Genomic DNA, 21,721 nt, shown 5'->3' with positions numbered 1-21,721 from the left:
AACTTTTAACCCCACATTTCATATATTTATAAAACAAATATAGAAAAAAAAACATCAACATACTATATTTGGTAACTCCGAGTCTGTAAAATTCTGATTTATTAAACCACATTAATTATCCTACACGGTCAACGCCATCAGAAAGAAAAAATAGCACTTGAATTGTCTTTTTGGTCACCCCCATCTACATGAAAACATGTAATAATAAGCGATCAAATAGTCATATGAACCCCAAAATAGGACCAGTAGAAATTACTGCTCATCTGGCCAAAAAATACAAGCCTTCGCACATCCGCACCAACTGAAAGCTAAAAAAAGTTTTTGCGGTCTGATGATTGTGGCAATGATGTTTTTTAAAGATATTTCAATTTTTTAAGTAGTACAACAAAAAAACAATATAAGTTTGGCATCAACATAATTGTGCTAACTAGAGATGAGCGAGCACCAAAATGCTCGGGTGCTTGTTACTCGAGACAAAATTTTCGCGATGCTCGAGGGTTTGTTTCGAGTAACGAACCCCATTGAAGTCAATGGGCGACTTGAGCATTTTTGTATATCGCCGATGCTCGCTAAGGTTTTCATTTGTGAAAATCGGGGCAATTCAAGAAAGTGATGGGAACGACACAGCAACGGATAGGGCAGGCGAGGGGCTACATGTTGGGCTGCATATGAAGTTCCCAGGTCCCACTATTAAGCCACAATAGCGGCAAGAGTGGGCCCCCCCACCCCCCAACAACTTTTACATCTGAAAAGCCCTCATTAGCAATGCATACCTTAGCTAAGCACCACACTACCTCCAACAAAGCACAATCACTGCCTGCATGACACTCCGCTGCCACTTCTCCTGGGTTACATGCTGCCAACCCCCCCCCCCCCCCCCGCGACCCAGTGTCCACAGCGCACACCAAATTGTCCCTGCCCAGCCTTCAGCTGCCCTCATGCCACGCCACCCTCATGTCTATTTATAAGTGTGTCTGCCACAGGAAAAGCAGGCACACACTGCAGAGGGTTGGCACGGCTAGGCAGCGACCCTCTTTAAAAGGGGCGGGGCGATAGCCCACAATGCTGTACAGAAGCAATGAGAAATCCAATCCTGTGCCAACTCCATCTGGAGCTGCACACGTGGGCATAGCAATGGGGAACCTATGTGCCACACACTATTCATTCTGTCAAGGTGTCTGCATGCCCCAGTCAGACCGCGTTTTTTTTATATATAGTCACAGGCAGGTACAACTCCGCAATGGGAATTCCGTGTGCACCCACAGCATGGGTGGCTCCCTGGAACCCACCGGCGGTACATAAATATATCCCATTGCAGTGCCCATCACAGCTGATGTAATGTCGTGCTTAATGCAGGTGGGTTTCGGCCCACACTGCATACCCCATTCAGACTGGGGTTCTTTAGAAGTGGACACAGATGCATTTACAACTCCCTGTGGACCCACAGCATGGGTGGGTGCCAGGAAGCCACCGGCGGTACATTAAAAAAAAATCCCATTGCATTGCCCATCACAGCTGATGTTACGTCAGCTGTAATGCAGGTGGGCAAAAAATTAATTGGATTACACTGTAGGCGAGGGCCCACAAAAATTGGTGTACCAACAGTACTAATGTACCTCAGAAAAATTGCCCATGCCCAACCAAGAGGGCAGGTGAAACACGTTAATCGCTTTGGTTAATGTGGCTTAATTGGTAACTAGGCCAGGAGGCAGCCCAGTTAAAATAAAAATTGGTTAAGGTGAAAGTTTCAACGCTTTAATGAGCATTGAAACGTATAAAAATTGTTTAGAAAAATTATATGACTGAGCCTTGTGGGCCTAAGAAAAATTGCCCGTTCGGCGTGATTATGTGAGGTTTCAGGAGGAGGAGCAGGAGGAGGAGGAGGAATATTATACACAGATTGATAAAGCAAAAAGGTCCCCGTTTGGATGGTGATAGAGAACGATGCTTCCATCCGCGGGTGCAGCCTACGTATTGTTTAGGTATCGCTGCTGTCCGCTGGTGGAGAAGAGAAGTCTGGGGAAATCCAGGCTTTGTTCATCTTGATGAGTGTTAGCCTGTCGGCACTGTCGGTTGACAGGTGGGTACGCTTATCCGTGATGATTCCCCCAGCCACACTAAACACACTCTCTGACAAGACGCTAGCCGCAGGACTAGCAAGCACCTCCAGGGCATACAGCGCGAGTTCAGGCCACGTGTCCAGCTTCAAGACCCAGTAGTTGTAGGGGGCAGAGGCGTCACCGAGGACGGTCGTGCGATCGGCTACGTACTCCCTCACCATCCTTTTACAGTGCTCCCGCCAACTCAGCCTTGACTGGGGACCGGTGACACAGTCTTGCTGGGGAGCCATAAAGCTGTCAAAGGCCTTAGAGAGTGTTCCCCTGCCTGCGCTGTACATGCTGCCTGATCTCTGCGCCTCCCCTGCTACCTGGGCCGCGGAAATGCGCCTTCGGCCACTAGCGCTGTCGGATGGGAAGTTTACCATCAGTTTGTCCACCAGCGCCCTGTGGTATAGCATCATTCTCGAACTCCTTTCCTCTTCGGGAATGAGAGTGGAAAGGCTCTCCTTATACCGTGGGTTGAGCAGTGTGTACACCCAGTAATCCGTAGTGGCCAGAATGCGTGTAACGCGAGGGTCACGAGAAAGGCATCCTAACATGAAGTCAGCCATGTGTGCCAGGGTACCTGTACGCAACACATGGCTGTCCTCACTAGGAAGATCACTTTCAGGCTCCTCCTCCTCTGGCCATACACGCTGAAAGGATGACAGGCAAGCTGCATCTGTCCCCTCAGCAGTGGGCCAAGCTGTCTCTTCCCCCTCCTCCTCATGCTCCTCCCCCTCCTCCTCAACGCGCTGAGATATAGACATGAGGTTGCTCTGACTATCTACCGACATACTGTCTTCCCCCGCCTCCGTTTCTGATTCCAAAGCATCTGCCTTTATGCTTTGCAGGGAACTTCTCAAGAGGCATAGCAGAGGAATGGTGACGCTAATAATTGCAGCATCCCCGCTCACCATCTGGGTAGACTCCTCAAAGTTTCCAAGGACCTGGCAGATGGCTGCCAACCAGGCCCACTCTTCTGTAAATAATTGAGGAGGCTGACTCCCACTGCGCCGCCCATGTTGGAGTTGGTATTCCACTATAGCTCTACGCTGCTCATAGAGTCTGGCCAACATGTGGAGCGTAGAGTTCCACTGTGTGGGCACGTCGCACAGCAGTCGGTGCACTGGCAGATTAAACCGATGTTGCAGTGGCCGCAGGGTGGCAGCGTCCGTGTGGGATTTGCGGAAATGTGCGCAGAGCAGGCGCACCTTTCCGAGCAGGTATGACAAGTGGGGGTAGCTTTTCCGAAAGCGCTGAACCACCAAATTAAAGACATGGGCCAGGCATGGCACGTGCGTGAGGCTGCCGAGCTGCAGAGCCGCCACCAGGTTACGGCCGTTGTCACACACGACCATGCCCGGTTGGAGGCTCAGCGGCGCAAGCCAGCGGTCGGTCTGCTCTGTCAGACCCTGCAGCAGTTCGTGGGCCGTGTGGCTCTTCTCTCCTAAGCTGAGTAGTTTCAGCACGGCCTGCTGACGCTTGCCCACCGCTGAGCTGCCACGCCGCGTGACACCGACTGCTGGCAACGTGCTGCTGCTGCTGACACATCTTGATTGCGAGACAGAGGTTGCGTAGGAGGAGGAGGAGGGTGGTTTAGTGGAGGAAGCATACACCCCCGCAGATACCACCACCGAGCTGGGGCACGCAATTCTGGGGGTGGGTAGGACGTGAGCGGTCCCAGGCTCTGACTCTGTCCCAGCCTCCACTAAATTCACCCAATGTGCCGTCAGGGAGATATAGTGGCCCTGCCCGCCTGTGCTTGTCCACGTGTCTGTTGTTAAGTGGACCTTGGCAGTAACCGGGTTGGTAAGTGCGCGTACAATGTTGCGGGAGACATGGTCGTGCAGGCCTGGGACGGCACATCGGGAAAAGTGGTGCCGACTGGGAACCGAGTAACGCGGGGCCGCCGCCGCCATCATGCTTTTGAAAGCCTCCGTTTCGACAAGCCTATATGGCAGCATCTCTAGGCTGATCAATTTTGCAATGTGCACATTTAACGCTTGAGCGTGCGGGTGCGTGGCATTGTACTCGCGCTTGCGCTCAAACAGTGGCGCTAGCGACGTCTGAACGCTACGCCGAGAGACATTGCTGTATGGGGCCGAGGACAGCGGAGGTGAGGGTGTGGGTGCAGGCCAGGAGACGGTACTGCCTGTGTCCTCAGAGGGGGGTTGGATCTCAGTGGCAGGTTGGGGCACAGGGGGAGAGGCAGTGGTGCAAACCGGAGGCGGTGAACGGGCATCGTCCCACCTTGTGGGGTGCTTGGTCATCATATGCCTGCGCATGCTGGTGGTGGTGCCTCCCCAGCTGATCTTGGCGCGACAAAGGTTGCACACCACTGTTCGCCGGTCGTCAGGCGTCTCTGTGAAAAACTGCCACACCGTAGAGCACCTTGACCTCTGCAGGGTGGCATGGCGCGAGGGGCCGCTTTGGGAACCAGTTGGTGGATTATTCGGTCTGGCCCTGCCTCTACCCCTGGCCACCGCACTGGCTCGGCCTGTGCCCACACCCTGACTTGGGCCTCCGCGTCCTCGCCCGCGTCCACGTCCTATAGGCCTACCCCTACCCCTCAGCATGGTGGATTAGCAGTAGTGCAGAAACAGAACGCTGTAATTAAATGTGCCGCTTATTGGCCTGTGGTTGGAGGCTGACTTCGTTTACGGAACGCCAGGAAATAATTTGGCGCACGCCTGCTGTAACACTTAGCTGGCTGCCTATGAATTAGGAGGACAACTACACCCAGCACACACGGACCCAGAACATTGAGCACAGTGACAGGCAGGCCAAATAGATTTTTTTTTTGCCCAATATTTTTTTGAAAAGGACCACTGCGTATATTCAGTCAATAATATATCTCTTCTGGCCCTGCCTACACAATTCTATCCCTGGAGTATTACTGCAGGGCGCAATGCTCTGCACGGCCGATATACCAGAAAAAAAAAATGTGCAACACTGCAAAAAGCAGCCTCCACAGTACTGCACACGGTTAGATGTGGCCCTAAGAAGGACCGTTGGGGTTCTTGAAGCCTACACTAACTCCTAACACTCTCCCTATAGCAGCTCCGGCACCAACAGCACTGTCCCTCAGCTATGTCACAACGCATCTGAGGCGAGCCGCGGGAGGGGCCGATTTTTATACTCGGGTGACACCTGATCTCGCCAGCCACTCACTGCAGGGGGGTGGTATAGGGCTTGAACGTCGCAGGGGGAAGTTGTAATGCCTTCCCTGTCTTTCAATTGGCCAGAAAAGCGCGCTAACGTCTCAGAGATGAAAGTGAAAGTAACCCGAACATCGCGTGGTGCTCGTTACGAGTAACGAGCATCTCGAACACGCTAATACTCGAACGAGTATCAAGCTCGGACGAGTATGTTCGCTCATCTCTAGTGCTAACCCATAGAATATAGTTATTGTGTCACTTGAACTTCAGTGTATACGCCATTAAAACAGGATCCCCCACAAGAGATGGTGAAATTGCATTTTTTCCCCATTTGACTCCACTTAGAATTTTTCTTAAATTGTTCATTAGATTATACGGCACGTTAAATGGTACCATTAAGAAATACAAGTTGTCCTGCAAAAACCAAGCCCTTAGGGCTTATTCCTATGAGCGTATATTGTCCCCTCCCCACCCCTTATCCGCCCCTTGTCCGCAGCTGGACCCTCCCTCCCACTCCCATTACAAACAACCGGAGGGGAGGAGAGAGGCAGAGAGTCAGCAAGCGGGAGCGAAGACAGCTTAGATGGTAGCGTATATCGGCCGGCAGTGAAAATGCCAGCCAATATACACTCATGGGAATAAGCCCTTAGTCAAATAGATCAATGGAAAACCAAAAAAGTTATACATTTTTTGAAAGTGGGGAGTATAAACAATAATGAAATAACAAAAAATGGTTGTTTCATCAATGGGCTAAGTCAAGATTCTTAGCTTTAAACAAAGACCAAAAGCTTGTTTTTAGCCCTGAAGCTACAGCTGGCTGTGTGAGAAGAGAGCAGGAATACTGAATTTATGGCTATGACTTCAGCCTGGGTGCAGAGCAGAGTGAGGGAGGGGCAGCAGAAAACGACCGGTGATTCTTTCCTTTCTGTCATGGAATTATTATTATTTTGTTATCATATCCCTTATCAATCAGAGGGCATATTTACTCTCTGATGGTTACACATCGGGTCTATTTCATTCCCAGGAAAGGAGTAAGAAGCGAAGTACTTGCTAATCCAATCACTCCTCTAGGTTTTTAACCCTGCAGATGCTGCATTCGCTGCTGACTGCTGCATCTAAGTGTTTGTGTAGGAAAGGAAAAAATAAAAGCTTAAAAGTTTTTTCCTTTACGAAATGCTTTGAAGGGAACCGGTCATCACATTTTACAATGCAATCCACAAAAATAGTACGTTTAGATGGAGTGATTATTGTACAAAAAATCATTCAAATGAGTAAAAGTAAACGGATTGTTCAGTCTAAATGCCAGACAACAACTGAATGACAAGAATCGTTCCCTTTCCGTTGGCTGCATGGTTTCTGCAGGCATAAAAATCGTCGCTGGTTGTTTAAATGAGCCAACAATGCATTTCCCTGTCTAAACAGGCTGCACAAGAGTGAATGAGAGCGCTGACATCACTCGATAACTCAAAAGAGAATCAGCTCATCTAATGGGACCCTAAGGCCTCCCTCACACTGGAGTTTGTCCCTTATCACCGAAGAGACAAAAGGTTTCAATAACGACTTATGGAACACCTTGTGAACCCTCCATGTAGCTGGCAAACCTAGTTCGTAGGCGAGCGGGTTCACGACATGCGTGATGACAAACGGACCCACGTAGCGTGGCGCCAGCTTCAGGGATGGAGCCCTAAACTTGAGATTTTTAGAAGACAGGTATACCTTTTGTCCTACCTTGTAAGGTTCAGATACAAACAGACTCTTCTCACTACGCAACTGCATACGGGCCCCCGCTGCCTCCAAGTTTTTCTGTTCCTCTTTTCATACTCACCGAAGCGTATCTGTGGCGACATCCGCTGCAGGACAGACCGAAGGAGTAGGGATTGCTGTAAGGAAGCGAGGATGCTGACCGTATACACAAAAAAATGGAGATACCCCAGTGAAAGAACAAGGGCGGTTTAGTGCAAACTCTGCCAATGGCAGGAACTCTGCCCACTGATGAGCCTTTTCGCTAGCAAACATCCGTAAATATTGCACTAAATCTTGGTTCTTCCGCTCTATCTGACCATTAGTTTGCGGGTGGAATGCTGAAGAGAAGGAAAGCCACGTTCCCAGGTTTCTGCAGAAGGCACGCCAAAACTGCGACACAAACTGAACCCCGCGATCAGATACAATATTTTGGGGAACCCCATGTAGGTGAATTATTTCTTTTACAAAAATCATGGCAAATTCTTTTGCCAAAGGTAGCTTCTTTAACACCACAAAATGTGCCATCTTAGAGAACCCGTCGACCACCACTAAGATAGTGGTGCACTTCTGGGATTCTGGTAGATTGAATCCTCCCTCTCCTCTATGGTATTAGTTATCCCTCGTGGCTTTGTTAAACAACACTGGGCCTAGGACAGAGCCTTATGGTACCCCCTTACTTAATAAAAATGGCTGCTGCTTTCTCATAGACTTTATAATATCTATTCTTTGTCATTTTAACCCTTTCCAATCCAATTTGTATCCAGATATTCCTAGGGGGCTTACTCTCTTTCTGCCATTACACAACAGCGCTAGATGCTGGCTAAAGTCAGTACTGCATGAGGTGACACGTTGAATCAGAGCTGTACAGCCTTAAATCATAATGTCTTTAGACGTCAGACAGTGGATTGGAAAGGGTTAAGATCTCTTTCTGGCAGTGGAAAATAATTATTACATACATCCAGACTCCACTCTGACCTAGTCCTGCCTACAAATGTGCAAGTCTCATTAGATGGCAGAGCTGTGATACAAATCATGAGCTGCCCATCTATGTTGGCAGGACAGTGATCTGCATGAAAATACTCTCATTATTCGCTTGCAGCAAGCAAAAATCTTGAAAACGGTTTGAAGCTGAGACAGAAAGTTACAGAATGTTTCATTTTACAATGATGAAGCTTTGTTTATAGGAAACTGAACACTGGCGGTGTCTGAACCTTGGATAGGACCTTCCATCTAATCATAGGACCATCACATTATTGAGCCGGCAGCGTAGGGGGGGGGGGGGGTGGAGGGGTCTGAGGAGGTCTCAGGTGCCGGGCCATCTATCCATATTATCTTAGTTGACGCCATATGTAAAGTTTGGGTTGTTTCATCAAGTTTCTTCTTCTTTTCCTCAGAAATAAAATTCAGCGCTCCTAAAAAGACAATCCAAATCCAATCCCAGCTCACCAAGCTGTCATTCAAAGACTGCAAGAAGTACTACCAGCCCGGGGCCCTGTATTCATGTAAGGTGAGTGCACAGCGGCTACAAAGAGCATATCCCATGCATATCCAATGCATATCTTGTCCTGCATTTCACAAATAACCCACTGATGTGAATGAACACTATGTAATGCTTCATTTTTCTTCTGGGGAAGCCACAGGGAACTTAAACTTTTACTGTCCCACAGTTATAGCTGATTGGTGGGGAGCCCAGCAGAGGGCATATTGTCAAGAGTCCTTTCTAAGATGTAGGGATTGTCTTAATATCGTGTTTGTACTTTCTTGACCACAGTTGGTGCTGGAGTCGTATGATGGAAAGCGTCTAAGTGGTAAAAAGGTTCATCTCAGCATCCCCAAGAAAGAAGGCACTGGGAAAGAAACGTACATAACTGATTCTGCAGGGGAAGTCTCATTCCAGCTCCCTACGTCTGAATGGAACAAGGCCCACATATCATTACGGGTAAGTCTAGAGCACCCACCCTAATCTATCAATCTGACAGTGGCTCACACCTCACAGAAGGCTCTGCACTAGGGGCCACCTTTCTGTGACTCTACACCTTATTTCCCTATAGTTTTGTAAAAAGCAACTGCAAGTGATAAAGATAAGTTTATGACAGGTGGGAATTTTGGCAGCTTGCTTTGTTTGGACCTGCAGACATTGTTGCTATCACTGTCAGGGTGTTTGGCTTTTGGGGTGGCAGATAGTCTAGGGGACGTAATGTTTCTCCTTGTGGAGAGCACCACAAGGTTGTATGGAGTCTTAGACATCGAGCAATGTTTTTGGGAAAAGTCTGTGCAAATGAGTGATAAAATAATGTATCACAGTGCAACCTTTTGGAAGGTAGTTACCTTATAAGTCAATGTCCGACCTTCTAATAGGCTTTACAGCATGCCTAGGGTGTAAGCCAATGACTTGAATTAGAGGATGGACAAATTCCTGAGGCAAAGGGGTGTGATAAGAAAGGACAAACTTAAAAAAAGTTTGGTACCGTGTTAGCCACTAGAGCAAAGTGTGATTGTTTTCAGTGAGAGAAACCAAGTAATCTTGTAGATATGATACCTTTTTTGTCCTCTCTGCATTTGTATGTTATATTTGTGCCCCAGCCAAACCAGTTTCATTTCAGCCTGATGACGGGTTGATAGAAGAACTCAAAAGCTTGCTGAAACTGGCTAGGATCTGTTGTGCTACATAGGTTTCTAACAGCTTAGCCTCACAGGTGTGGAATGATTGAGCTGGCTGGGTGTGGTGTTCTCCTGCTAGCCAATCACCACCGGTCTGGTTCCAGATAAATATCCTCCCTCTGCAAGAGGATACTGGTATCCCTTCACTCTATGTGTTTGAACAGGGGCTGGTCCAGTGTTTGTGCAGGTGGCTAGACATTAGGCGTGGATAGCCCTGTTCTGGGTATATGGTGTGAACAGCATCATGTTCTGTATGTCTGTGCTGGTGGCTAGACATAAGAAGTGAACTGCCCTGTTCTATGTGGGTGTGTGTCTGGCATGCTAACCCTAGTGTGTTGCTATGTGAATTGTGTCCTATGCTGCCAGTTTAGCGTCTTACTAGAGTAGGAAATGCAAAACACGAGGAGCCTTGTCGTGGCCTTAACGCTTAAGATCATTGGCCAATATACAAACTAATCCCTCACTTTTGCATTCAGTTTTACCATCTGCTTTAGCGTGCGAGGTTGTGTGGTAAGTGTGTTTGTGCATTTAATGTGTCAGTTCTGCCTGGTTGTGAGTATCACCCTTTCATGGAGAGCAGGGCCGAGGTTCTAGTGTGAGGCTGCCTTTATAGAGGAAATCTCTCCGCTTGTTAGGTAGGACCTCGCCATCTTACCTGCAGCATAGGGTCAGTTTCCCCAAACCCGTGTCTTTGACTCACGTTCGTCTAGGCCCAGTGCTTGTTTGCCCACATGAACATAACATATGCTATGTTGGTATGCAAATGCTGTATGTTGACTGTGTTAGTATGTTGGCAAGCAATATGTTTGGTATGTAAGCAGGGAAGGTTATGTGTATTATGTTGTATGGTATGTTATGGAGTAGGTTCCTATGGATTATGTTGGTATGTTAGTGTGTGTGAACAGTGACAGGTCCAGTGTCTGTGCAGGTGGCCAGACATCAGGTGTGGATAGTCCTGTTCTGAGGATGTTGTATGTGAACAGTGACAGGTCCAGTGTCTGTGCAGGTGGCCAGACATCAGGTGTGGATAGTCCTGTTCTGAGGATGTTGTGTGTGAACAGTGACAGGTCCAGTGTCTGTGCAAGTGGGCAGACATTAGGTGTGGATAGTCCTGTTCAGAGGATGTTGTGTGCGAACAGTGACAGGTCCAGTGTCTGCAGGGGGCCAGACATCAGGTGTGGATAGGCCTGTTCAGAGGATATTGTGTGTGAACAGTGACAAGTCTAGTGTCTGTGCAGGTGGCCAGACATCAGGTGTGGATAGTCCTGTTCAGAGCATGTAGTATGTGAACAGTGACAGGTCCAGTGTCTGTGCAGGTGGCCAGACATGAGGAGTGGATAGTCCTGTTCTGAGTATTCTGTGTGTGTGAACAGTGACAGGTCCAGTGTCTGTGCAGGTGGCCAGACATCAGGTGTGGATAGGCCTGTTCAGAGGATATTGTGTGTGAACAGTGACAAGTCTAGTGTCTGTGCAGGTGGCCAGACATCAGGTGTGGATAGTCCTGTTCAGAGCATGTAGTATGTGAACAGTGACAGGTCCACTGTCTGTGCAGGTGGCCAGACATGAGGAGTGGATAGTCCTGTTCTGAGTATTCTGTGTGTGTGAACAGTGACAGGTCCAGTGTCTGTGCAGGTGGCCAGACATCAGGTGTGGATAGTCCTGTTCTGAGAATGTTGTATGTGAACAGTGACAGGTCCAGTGTCTGTGCAGGTGGCCAGACATCAGGTGTGGATAGTCCTGTTCTGAGGATGTTGTATGTGAACAGTGACAGGTCCAGTGTCTGTGCAGGTGGCCAGACATCAGGTGTGGATAGTCCTGTTCTGAGAATGTTGTATGTGAACAGTGACAGGTCCAGTGTCTGTGGAGATGGCCAGACATCAGGTGTGGATAGTCCTGTTCTGAGGATGTGTGTGAACAGTGACAGGTCCAGTGTCTGCAGGTGGCCGGACATCAGGTGTGGATTGTCCTGTTCTGAGGATGTTGTATGTGAACAGTGACAGGTCCAGTGTCTGTGCAGGTGGCCAGACATCAGGTGTGGATAGTCCTGTTCTGAGGATGTGAGTGAACAGTGACAGGTCCAGTGTCTGCAGGTGGCCGGACATCAGGTGTGGATTGTCCTGTTCTGAGAATGTTGTGTGTGTGAACAGTGACAGGTCTAGTGTCTGTGCAGGTGGCCAGACATCAGGTGTGGATAGTCCTGTTCTGAGGATGTGTGTGAACAGTGACAGGTCCAGTGTCTGCAGGTGGCCGGACATCAGGTGTGGATTGTCCTGTTCTGAGAATGTTGTGTGTGTGAACAGTGACAGGTCTAGTGTCTGTGCAGGTGGCCAGACATCAGGTGTGGATAGTCCTGTTCTGAGGATGTGTGTGAACAGTGACAGGTCCAGTGTCTGCAGGTGGCCGGACATCAGGTGTGGATTGTCCTGTTCTGAGGATGTTGTATGTGAACAGTGACAGGTCCAGTGTCTGTGCAGGTGGCCAGACATCAGGTGTGGATAGTCCTGTTCTGAGGATGTGTGTGAACAGTGACAGGTCCAGTGTCTGTGCAGGTGGCCAAACATCAGGTGTGGATAGTCCTGTTCTGAGAATGTTGTATGTGAACAGTGACAGGTCCAGTGTCTGTGCAGGTGGCCGGACATCAGGTGTGGATAGTCCTGTTCTGAGGATGTGTGTGAACAGTTTCAGGTCCAATGTCTGTGTAAGTGGCCAGACATCAGGTGTGGATAGTCCTGTTCTGAGAATGTTGTATGTGAACAGTGACAGGTCCAGTGTCTGTGCAGGTGGCCAGACATCAGGTGTGGATAGTCCTGTTCAGAGGATGTAGTATGTGAACAGTGACAGCTCCAGTGTCTGTGCAGGTAGCCAGACATCAGGTGTGGATAGTCCTGTTCAGAGGATGTAGTATGTGAACAGTGACAGGTCCAGTGTCTGTGCAGGTGGCCAGACATCAGGTGTGGATAGTCCTGTTCTGAGAATGTTGTATGTAAACAGTGACAGGTCCAGTGTCTGTGCAGGTGGCCAGACATTAGGTGTGGATAGTCCTGTTCTGAGGATGTGTGTGAACAGTGACAGGTCCAGTGTCTGTGCAGGTGGCCAGACATCAGGTGTGGATAGTCCTGTTCTGAGGATGTTGTATGTGAACAGTGACAGGTCCAGTGTCTGTGCAGGTGGCCAGACATCAGGTGTGGATAGTCCTGTTCTGAGGATGTGTGTGAACAGTGACAGGTCCAGTGTCTGTGCAGGAGGCCAGACATCAGGTGTGGATGGTCCTGTTCTGAGAATGTTGTATGTGAACAGTGACAGGTCCAGTGTCTGTGCAGGTGGCCAGACATCAGGTGTGCATAGTCCTGTTCTGAGGATGTATGTGAACAGTGACAGGTCCAGTGTATGTGCAGGTGGCCAGACATCAGGTGTGGATAGTCCTGTTCTGAGGATGTGTGTGAACAGTGACAGGTCCAGTGTCTGTGTAAGTGGCCAGACATCAGGTGTGGATAGTCCTGTTCTGAGAATGTTGTATGTGAACAGTGACAGGTCCAGTGTCTGTGCAGGTGGCCAGACATCAGGTGTGGATAGTCCTGTTCTGAGGATGTGTGTGAACAGTTATAGGCCCAGTGTTTGTGCAGGTGGCCAGACATCAGGTGTGGATAGTCCTGTTCTGAGAATGTTGTATGTGAACAGTGACAGGTCCAATGTCTGTGCAGGTGGCCAGACATCAGGTGTGGATAGTCCTGTTCTGAGGATGTGTGTGAACAGTGACAGGTCCAGTGTCTGTGTACGTGGCCAGACATCAGGTGTGGATAGTCCTGTTCTGAGGATGGTGTGTATGAACAGTGACAGGTCCAGTGTCTGTGCTGGTGGCCAGACATCAGATGTGGATAGTCCTGTTCTGAGGATGTGTGTGAACAGTGACAGGTCCAGTGTCTGTGTAAGTGGCCAGACATCAGGTGTGGATCGTCCTGTTCTGAGGATGTATGTGAACAGTGGCAGGTCCAGTGTCTGTGCAGGTGGCCAGACATCAGGTGGGGATAGTCCTGGTCTGAGTGTGTTGTTGTTGGATTATGTTGGTGCTCAGATTGTGCTGTGGGTTTTAGGTCTGTTTCTTAAGCCTTAAGCCTTGTATCCAATCCTGTGTCTCACCCCACCAAGTTTCCGTGATGCCGATGACATCATATTTCTCTTCCTGTGTTCGGAGCTCCAATTCTTCTTGTTTGTTTCCCATGCTCTGTGCATTTGTGTAAAAACATTTACGTTTGTGATCGGGGTCTTTTGCTCCTCTACTTTCCTGAATTTTTTGTCTTTGTTCTTTCTTTCCACTTCTAATAGCGAGGTTCTCAAATGTATTAATTAGCTGTATATTTTTACCTTTCCCTTCCCATATTATTTTAGTTTAAAGCCCTCCTAATGAGTGAAGCAAAGCACCTGCTACATATATGCTTACTTGTCTTTGTAAGGTGCAACCTGTCTCTAGCAAGCAGTCCATCGTACAGGTAATTAACTCCATGGTCTAGAAATCCAAATCTTTGCTGACGGCACCATTGACGTAGCCAGTTGTTCACCTCTAGAATCCTGTGCCATCTTCTTATTCCATGGCCATCCACTGGGAGGATGGAAGAGAAAAACTACCTGTACTCCTAGTTCCTTCACCTTCTTTCCGAGGTCTTCAAAGTCTCTGCAGATAGTTGGAAAGTCCTGATTTGTGCACCTGGAAGACAGCACCTCTCTCGTGAGGTGTCAGGTCTGCAGACAGCGGCCTCTGTTCCTCTTATAAATTGTGTGCCCGCTGGGCAGAGCTTCAGTAGACTTTGCACGCAAATGACATTGTATAGTAATAACAGACTGGTAGACATGAAAATCAAGGACTCCATTGGCAGCTAATTTTCCCTAGTGGTGACGATGGCAGAAAAATACTTTTTGGGGCTCATTTAGCAAACTGTTCAACAGTAAGACTGTCATTGTTGCCTATAGCCACCAATCACAGCACAGCTTTCATGTTACTTCCGCAGTTTGAGAAATGAACACTGTGCTGATTGGTTACTATGGGCAACAAGGATGTCTTACTGTCAGACAGTTTTGCTAAATGGAAATTAAATGGGAGGTATGAGGGACATCAGGGAGATGATAAGTAGATGCATAGATTTTCTTGATGAAAACACAATCCAGTATTGTGGCCATATTTCCCCAGGAGAGAAACTATGACCGCCTTATTTCATAGCATGAGTTTATCAACAAATAGACACCAACCACGGCATTTAAAGGGTTTTTGTCTAGCGTGTGTTAGATTCCACGTGTCCCGGGGATCGCACAGTGATGGGACAGGATGCATTGGGTTACGTCTGACTCCCAGTTCAGAAAATATAACTTGTGTTGCACTAAAACTTCCAGAAGATTCTTGATCCCAGTTTGTCTAATTCCATTAGCGAAGTGTCCAAGACGCTCAGTCTAGGGAATGTGTCCTGTGAGGACAGGAGTAAAAATGCTTCCCCCTGTGACTTACTAATGTTACTGTCATGGGACAAAGGACATCCTGGTCTGTCACTAATGGGCAGATGGGATCAGAAGCTCTGGCTTCAGGTGTGAATTAACATACCGATGGATATTGATTGAGCTTTAGCCTTGGCAGGATGTATTCCTGAACACCCATTCACCCAGCTTCCACAGGCATGCAGACTAACTGATAGCAGAGAACACTAGCTGACAAACAAAGATGGGTGAATCTCCCGATGTCACACTTCATGACAATGGCCAGCTGATTGAAGATGAAATGGGTGGCATGGTGTAGAGACTTTATTATAGTGGTGAAGATACAGCAATGATAGTACATGATGGTGTATGACATCACCAGACCGTGCGCTGACATGCCGTGTGATGCGTAATCGTATTAGATGCCTCATTGGCTTCTATTTTTGATTGCCATAAGGATTATGTTCTTTTTTTATTTCAGGCCACGACTGATGAGGTAGATGAACCCTACAACTCTAACAAGGTGCCCGTCCGCTATGGCAGCGCCAGTCTCTACCTTCAAGAGCTACATATGACAACCAAAAGCTCCTTGTCTATCCGCTCAATTGACAGCTCAGCGATCACTTTTGGGCCCACCACCGTGAGCTTGGATTTCATCATTAGGACAGACGAACCACGCGATCTTGAGGTTCACTTTTTGGTGAGGAGAGCTGACACAATCGAATGAGATATATACAAGAGAGAAAATCCCATGTGTTCTGTGCGTTTGCGCGACACACAGAACTCGTGCGATGTATTAACCCACTGCTTCCAATGGGCTAATGCCCTATTATTTGGTGATATCGTAGAAAACCTGCCAGTTATTTGCTGGGGGTGAATGTACACGCAAGCTTCATGCGAGAGCAAAGCAATTTAAAAAGCCAATTTGTAATTTTTTTAATCGCGCATGAAAGCTGCACGCAGCGCAGTGGGGTATTCTTACTAGAACACGTTGTACTCACATTGAAATTTAAGTGTGATGTTTGTCTGAGTTACTGAGACTGTTATCACCCCTGGAAATACGGCCATAGGACTCAATCATACGACTGTATTTCTGTCAACCCAATGGATCGCTAAAGGTATCGTCTTCTGTTTCAAATCAGAGGTTCAATATGAGCCGCTCAGAGAATCACCGACATGTCGCACAGCATTTGTGGAATCACATCTGAATCTGTTTAATTGCTAACAAGCACAAGTACTTCTAGTCCTCCTAGACAAAAAACATTGAAAACGAGCAAGAAGACACCTGACCTCTACATATGTGTAACTTGTTAGGATTCTTTATTTACTTAAACTAAGCGCATGCAGGGAGGTCGGTCATGGGCTAAACTCTTCTCTAGTCACACCCTGTTTGCTAACTAATTCTAATCTATAAGCATTCCTGAGCTTAGTTAAGGCTTACATAGTTAAGTATATGTATAGAAGATCAAATGAAGAACTCCGTCTCATTTGTTTTACTATTTGCTAAGCAGATATAGGAGTACATTTCTAAAACAAAGTCCACCTTTAATCAGCCGTCTTTCCCTGATTACACACTTGTGTGAGCCAAGGGCAATCACAGCTTTCCTTCTTTAGGACTTAAAAACTTCTGATTGTCCTGTTTCTATGCCAAAATATCTGAATATGTGTGTCAAGTAAGTTATACGGATTCTGTGTGGTTTTCTGACTATTGGTGATTGATACAGCGTATTCACGTGCTTAAAAAAATGCCATTGACTTCTTACGGCGGCTTCAGACGACCGTATATCGGCCGGGTTTTCACGCCCGGCTGATATATGGTGTCCCTCTCTGCAGCGCACTGAGCTCCCGCCCCTCTCCACCCCTTGGCACTATATGCAATGGAAGGGGGAGGGGGGGTGGAGCTAAGTTCTGGGACTTAGCTCTGCTCCCGCCCCGCCCCTCCCACTGCAAATAGTACGGAGGAATGGAGAGGGTGTGGAGTGGGGGGCGGGAGCGCAGTGCACTGCTCCCTCCTCTTCCAGGCTCCTCCCCCTGCAGACAGGGACACAGCATATCGGCCAGGTGTGAAAACCTGGCCGATATGTGGTCGTCTGAATAAGCCCTTAGATGAGCATACAGCAAATACCCCAGTTTCCTGCATATTGCCCATGCCCATTCATTTCTATGGACTATTTCGATGCGTAACATAGAAGATGTTGTATTTTTTTTCTTGCGCAGCTGAAAATTGCATGAAAAGTAAACAGCTATGAGTTGTTTAACTATTTCCTAAGCAGCGTAGATTAATAAAGCAAAGTCCACCTTTAACTCTTTAAGGACACAGCTAGAGATGAGCGAACGTACTCGTCCGAGCTTGATGCTCGGGCGAATATTAGCGTGTTCGGGATGCTCGTTACTCGTAACGAGTACCACGCGATGTTCGGGTTACTTTCACTTTCATCTCTGAGACGTTAGCGCGCTTTTCTGGCCAATTGAAAGACAGGGAAGGCATTACAACTTCCCCCTGTGATGTTCCAGCCCTATACCACCCCCCTGCTGTGAGTGGCTGGGGAGATCAGGTGTCACCCGAGTATAAAAATCGGCCCCTCCAGCGGCTCGCCTCAGATGCGTTGTGACAGAGATCAGGGACAGTGGTATCGTGTTGGAGCTGCTGTAGGGAGAGTGTTAGGAGTTAGTGTAGGCTTCAAGAACCCCAACGGTCCTTCTTAGGGCCACATCTAACCGTGTGCAGTACTGTGGAGGCTGCCTTTTGCAGTGGTGCACATTTTTTTTTTTTGCTATATAGGCCGTGCAGAGCATTGCGCCCTGCAGTAATACTACAGGGACAGAAGTGATGGTTAGGCAGGGAGAGTGTTAGGAGTTAGTGTAGGCTTCAAGAACCCCAACGGTCCTTCTTAGGGCCACATCTAACCGTGTGCAGTACTGTGGAGGCTGCTGTTAGCAGTGTTGCACATTTTTATTTTTTTCAAAATCGGCTGTGCAGAGCATTGCGCCCTGCAGTAATACTCCAGGGACAGAATTGTGTAGGCCGGGCCTGAAGACATATTTTATTGATTGAATATAGTCAGTGGGCCTTTCCTTAAAAAAAAAAAAGGGCAAAAAGTTCTATTTGGCCTGCTTCTGATAGTCCTCAGCGTTCTGGGGACGTGTGTGCTGGGTGGAGAACATAAAAAAAATCATACGCAGCCAGCTAAGTTTAACAGCAGGCTTGCGCCAATTTATTTCCTGGCTGGGAAATCACCGCTCTGCTGCAGTTAATAACAGTGCAAGTCTGCAGTTCTGTGACACACTGCAGGGCCACAACACATTTATTATTGATTGAATATAGTCAGTGGGCCTTTCCTTTAAAAAAAAAAGGGAAAAATTCTATTTGGCCTGCCTCTGACAGTCCTCAGCGTTCTGGGTACGTGTGTGCTGGGTGGAGAACTTAAACAAAAATCATACGCAGCCAGCTAAGTTTAACAGCAGGCTTGCGCCAATTTATTTCCTGGCTGGGAAATGACCACTCTGCTGCAGTTAATAACAGTGCAAGACTGCAGTTCTGTGACACACTGCAGGGCCACAACACATTTATTATTGATTGAATATAGTCAGTGGGCCTTTCCTTTAAGAAAAAAGGGAAAAAATTCTATTTGGCCTGCCTCTGACAGTCCTCAGCGTTCTGGGTACGTGTGTGCTGGGTGGAGAACTTAAACAAAAATCATACGCAGCCAGCTAAGTTTAACAGCAGGCTTGCGCCAATTTATTTCCTGGCTGGGAAATCACCGCTCTGCTGCAGTTAATAACAGTGCAAGACTGCAGTTCTGTGACACACTGCAGGGCCACAACACATTTATTATTGATTGAATATAGTCAGTGGGCCTTTCCTTTAAAAAAAAAAAGGGAAAAAATTCTATTTGGCCTGCCTCTGACAGTCCTCAGCGTTCTGGGTACGTGTGTGCTGGGTGGAGAACGTAAAAAAAATCATGCGCAGCCAGCTAAGTTTAACAGCAGGCTTGCGCCAATTTATTTCCTGGCTGGGAAATCACCGCTCTGCTGCAGTTAATAACAGTGCAAGACTGCAGTTCTGTGACACACTGCAGGGCCACAACACATTTATTATTTATTGAATATAGGCAGTGGGCCTTTCCTTTAAAAAAAAAGGGAAAAAATTCTATTTGGCCTGCAAGCTTGCTCCAATTTATTTCCTGGCTGGGAAATCACCGCTCTGCTGCAGTTAATAACAGTGCAAGACTGCAGTTCTGTGACACACTGCAGGGCCACAATACATTTATTATTGATTGAATATAGGCAGTGGGCCTTTCCTTTAAAAAAAAAAGGGAAAAAATTCTATTTGGCCTGCAGGCTTGCGTCATTTTATTTCCTGGCTGGGAAATCACCGCTCTGCTGCAGTTAATAACAGTGCAAGACTGCAGTTCTGTGACACACTGCAGGGCCACAACACATTTATTATTGATTGAATATAGGCAGTGGGCCTTTCCTTTAAAAAAAAAGGGAAAAAATTCTATTTGGCCTGCAGGCTTGCGCCATTTTATTTCCTGGCTGGGAAATCACCGCTCTGCTGCAGTTAATAACAGTGCAAGACTGCAGTTCTGTGACACACTGCAGGGCCACAACACATTTATTATTGATTGAATATAGTCAGTGGGCCTTTCCTTTAAAAAAAAAAGGGAAAAAATTCTATTTGGCCTGCCTCTGACAGTCCTCAGCGTTCTGGGTACGTGTGTGCTGTGTGGAGAACGTAAAAAAAATCATACGCAGCCAGCTAAGTTTAACAGCAGGCTTGCGCCAATTTATTTCCTGGCTGGGAAATCAAATCACTGGTAATACAGCATGCTGAGGGGTAGGGGTAGGCCTAGAGGACGTGGACGCGGCCGAGGACGCGTAGGCCCAAGTGAGGGTGTGGGCACATGCCGAACTCCTGATCCAGGTGTATCGCAGCCGACTGCTGCGCGATTAGGAGAGAGGCACGTTTGTGGAGTCCCCACATTCATCGCACAATTAATGGGTCCACGCGGGAGACCTTTATTAGAAAATGAGCAGTGTGAGCAGGTCCTGTCGTGGATGGCAGAAAGTGCTTCGAGCAACCTATCGTCCACCCACAGTTCTGTGCCGTCCACTGCTGCAAATCCGAATCCTCTGGCTGCTGCTCCTCCTTCCTCCCAGCCTCCTCACTCCACTACAATGACACATGCTCAGGAGCAGGAAGACTCCCAGGAACTGATCTCGTGCCCCTGCTCAGATTGGGCAGCAGTGGTTCCTCTCCCACCAGAGGAGTTTATCGTCACTGATGCCCAACCATTGGAAAGTTCCCGGGGTCCGGGGGATGAGGCTGGGGACTTCCGGCAACTGTCTCAAGACCTTTCAGTGGGTGAGGAGGCCGATGACGATGAGACACAGTTGTCTATCGGTGAGGTAGTAGTAAGGGCAGTAAGTCCGAGGGAGGAGCGCACAGAGGATTCTGAGGAAGAGCAGCAGGACGATGAGGTGACTGACCCCACCTAGTTTGTAACGCCTACTCAGGACAGGTCTTCAGAGGGGGAGGCAAGGGCAGCAGCAGGGCAGGTTGCAAGAGGCAGTGCGGTGTCCAGGGGTAGAGGCAGGGCCAGACCAAATAATCCACCAACTGTTTCCCAAAGCGCACCCTCGCGCCATGCCACCCTGCAGAGGCCAAGTTGCTCTAAGGTCTGGCAGTTTTTCACAGAGACGCTTGACGACCGACGAACAGTGGTGTGCAACCTTTGTCGCGCCAAGATCAGCCGGGGAGCCACCACCAACAGCCTCACCACCACCAGCATGCGCAGACATATGATGGCCAAGCACCCCACAAGGTGGGACGAAGGCCGTTCACCGCCTCCGGTTTGCACCGCTGAGCCTCCAACTGGGCATGGTCGTGTGTGACAACGGGCGTAACCTGGTGGCGGCTCTGCAGCTCGGCAGCCTCACGCACGTGCCATGCCTGGCCCACGTCTTTAATTTGGTGGTTCAGCGCTTTCTGAAAAGCTACCCACGCTTGTCAGACCTGCTCGTAAAGGTGCGCCGACTCTGCGCACATTTCCGCAAGTCCCACATGGACGCTGCCACCCTGCGCACCCTGCAACATCGGTTTAATCTGCCAGTGCACCGACTGCTGTGCGACGTGCCCACACGGTGGAACTCTACGCTCCACATGTTGGCCAGGCTCTATGAGCAGCGTAGAGCTATAGTGGAATACCAACTCCAACATGGGCGGCGCAGTGGGAGTCAGCCTCCTCAATTATTTTTAGAAGAGTGGGCCTGGTTGGCAGACATCTGCCAGGTCCTTGCATGCACCAGTCTGACTGGGGCATGCAGTGTGGGCCGAAGCCCACCTGTATTGTATCTGACGTTAGCTCTGCTGAGTAGGGCACTGCAATGGGATATTTTTATGTACCACCGGTGGGTTCCAGGGAGCCACCCATGCTGTAGGTGCACACGGAGTTTAACCTACATCTGTCCACTTGTAAAGAACCCCAGTCTGACTGGGGCATGCAGTGTGGGCCGAAGCCAACCTGTATTAAGCACGACATTACCTCAGCTGTGATGGGCAATGCAGTGGGATATTTTTATGTACCGCCGGTG

General features: G+C 48.4%; 1 protein-coding gene across 1 annotated transcript in view; it reads left to right on the top strand.

Annotated features, from left to right (window-relative positions):
- LOC136626790 (alpha-2-macroglobulin-like protein 1) overlaps positions 1-15,851 on the top strand; it is a 64,477-nt gene extending 48,626 nt beyond the window's left edge. Inside the window, exons 11-13 of the mRNA XM_066601795.1 lie at positions 8,398-8,510; positions 8,775-8,942; positions 15,606-15,851. Of these exons, the coding sequence (XP_066457892.1) occupies positions 8,398-8,510; positions 8,775-8,942; positions 15,606-15,851 (527 nt within the window). The remainder of the gene's footprint in view (positions 1-8,397; positions 8,511-8,774; positions 8,943-15,605) is intronic.
- The last annotated feature ends 5,870 nt before the right edge of the window (positions 15,852-21,721 follow it).

Source organism: Eleutherodactylus coqui, chromosome 4 (genome assembly GCF_035609145.1).
Source record: "Eleutherodactylus coqui strain aEleCoq1 chromosome 4, aEleCoq1.hap1, whole genome shotgun sequence".
NCBI lineage: Eukaryota > Metazoa > Chordata > Amphibia > Anura > Eleutherodactylidae > Eleutherodactylus > Eleutherodactylus coqui.
This window is presented reverse-complemented; position numbering and strand designations above follow the sequence as displayed.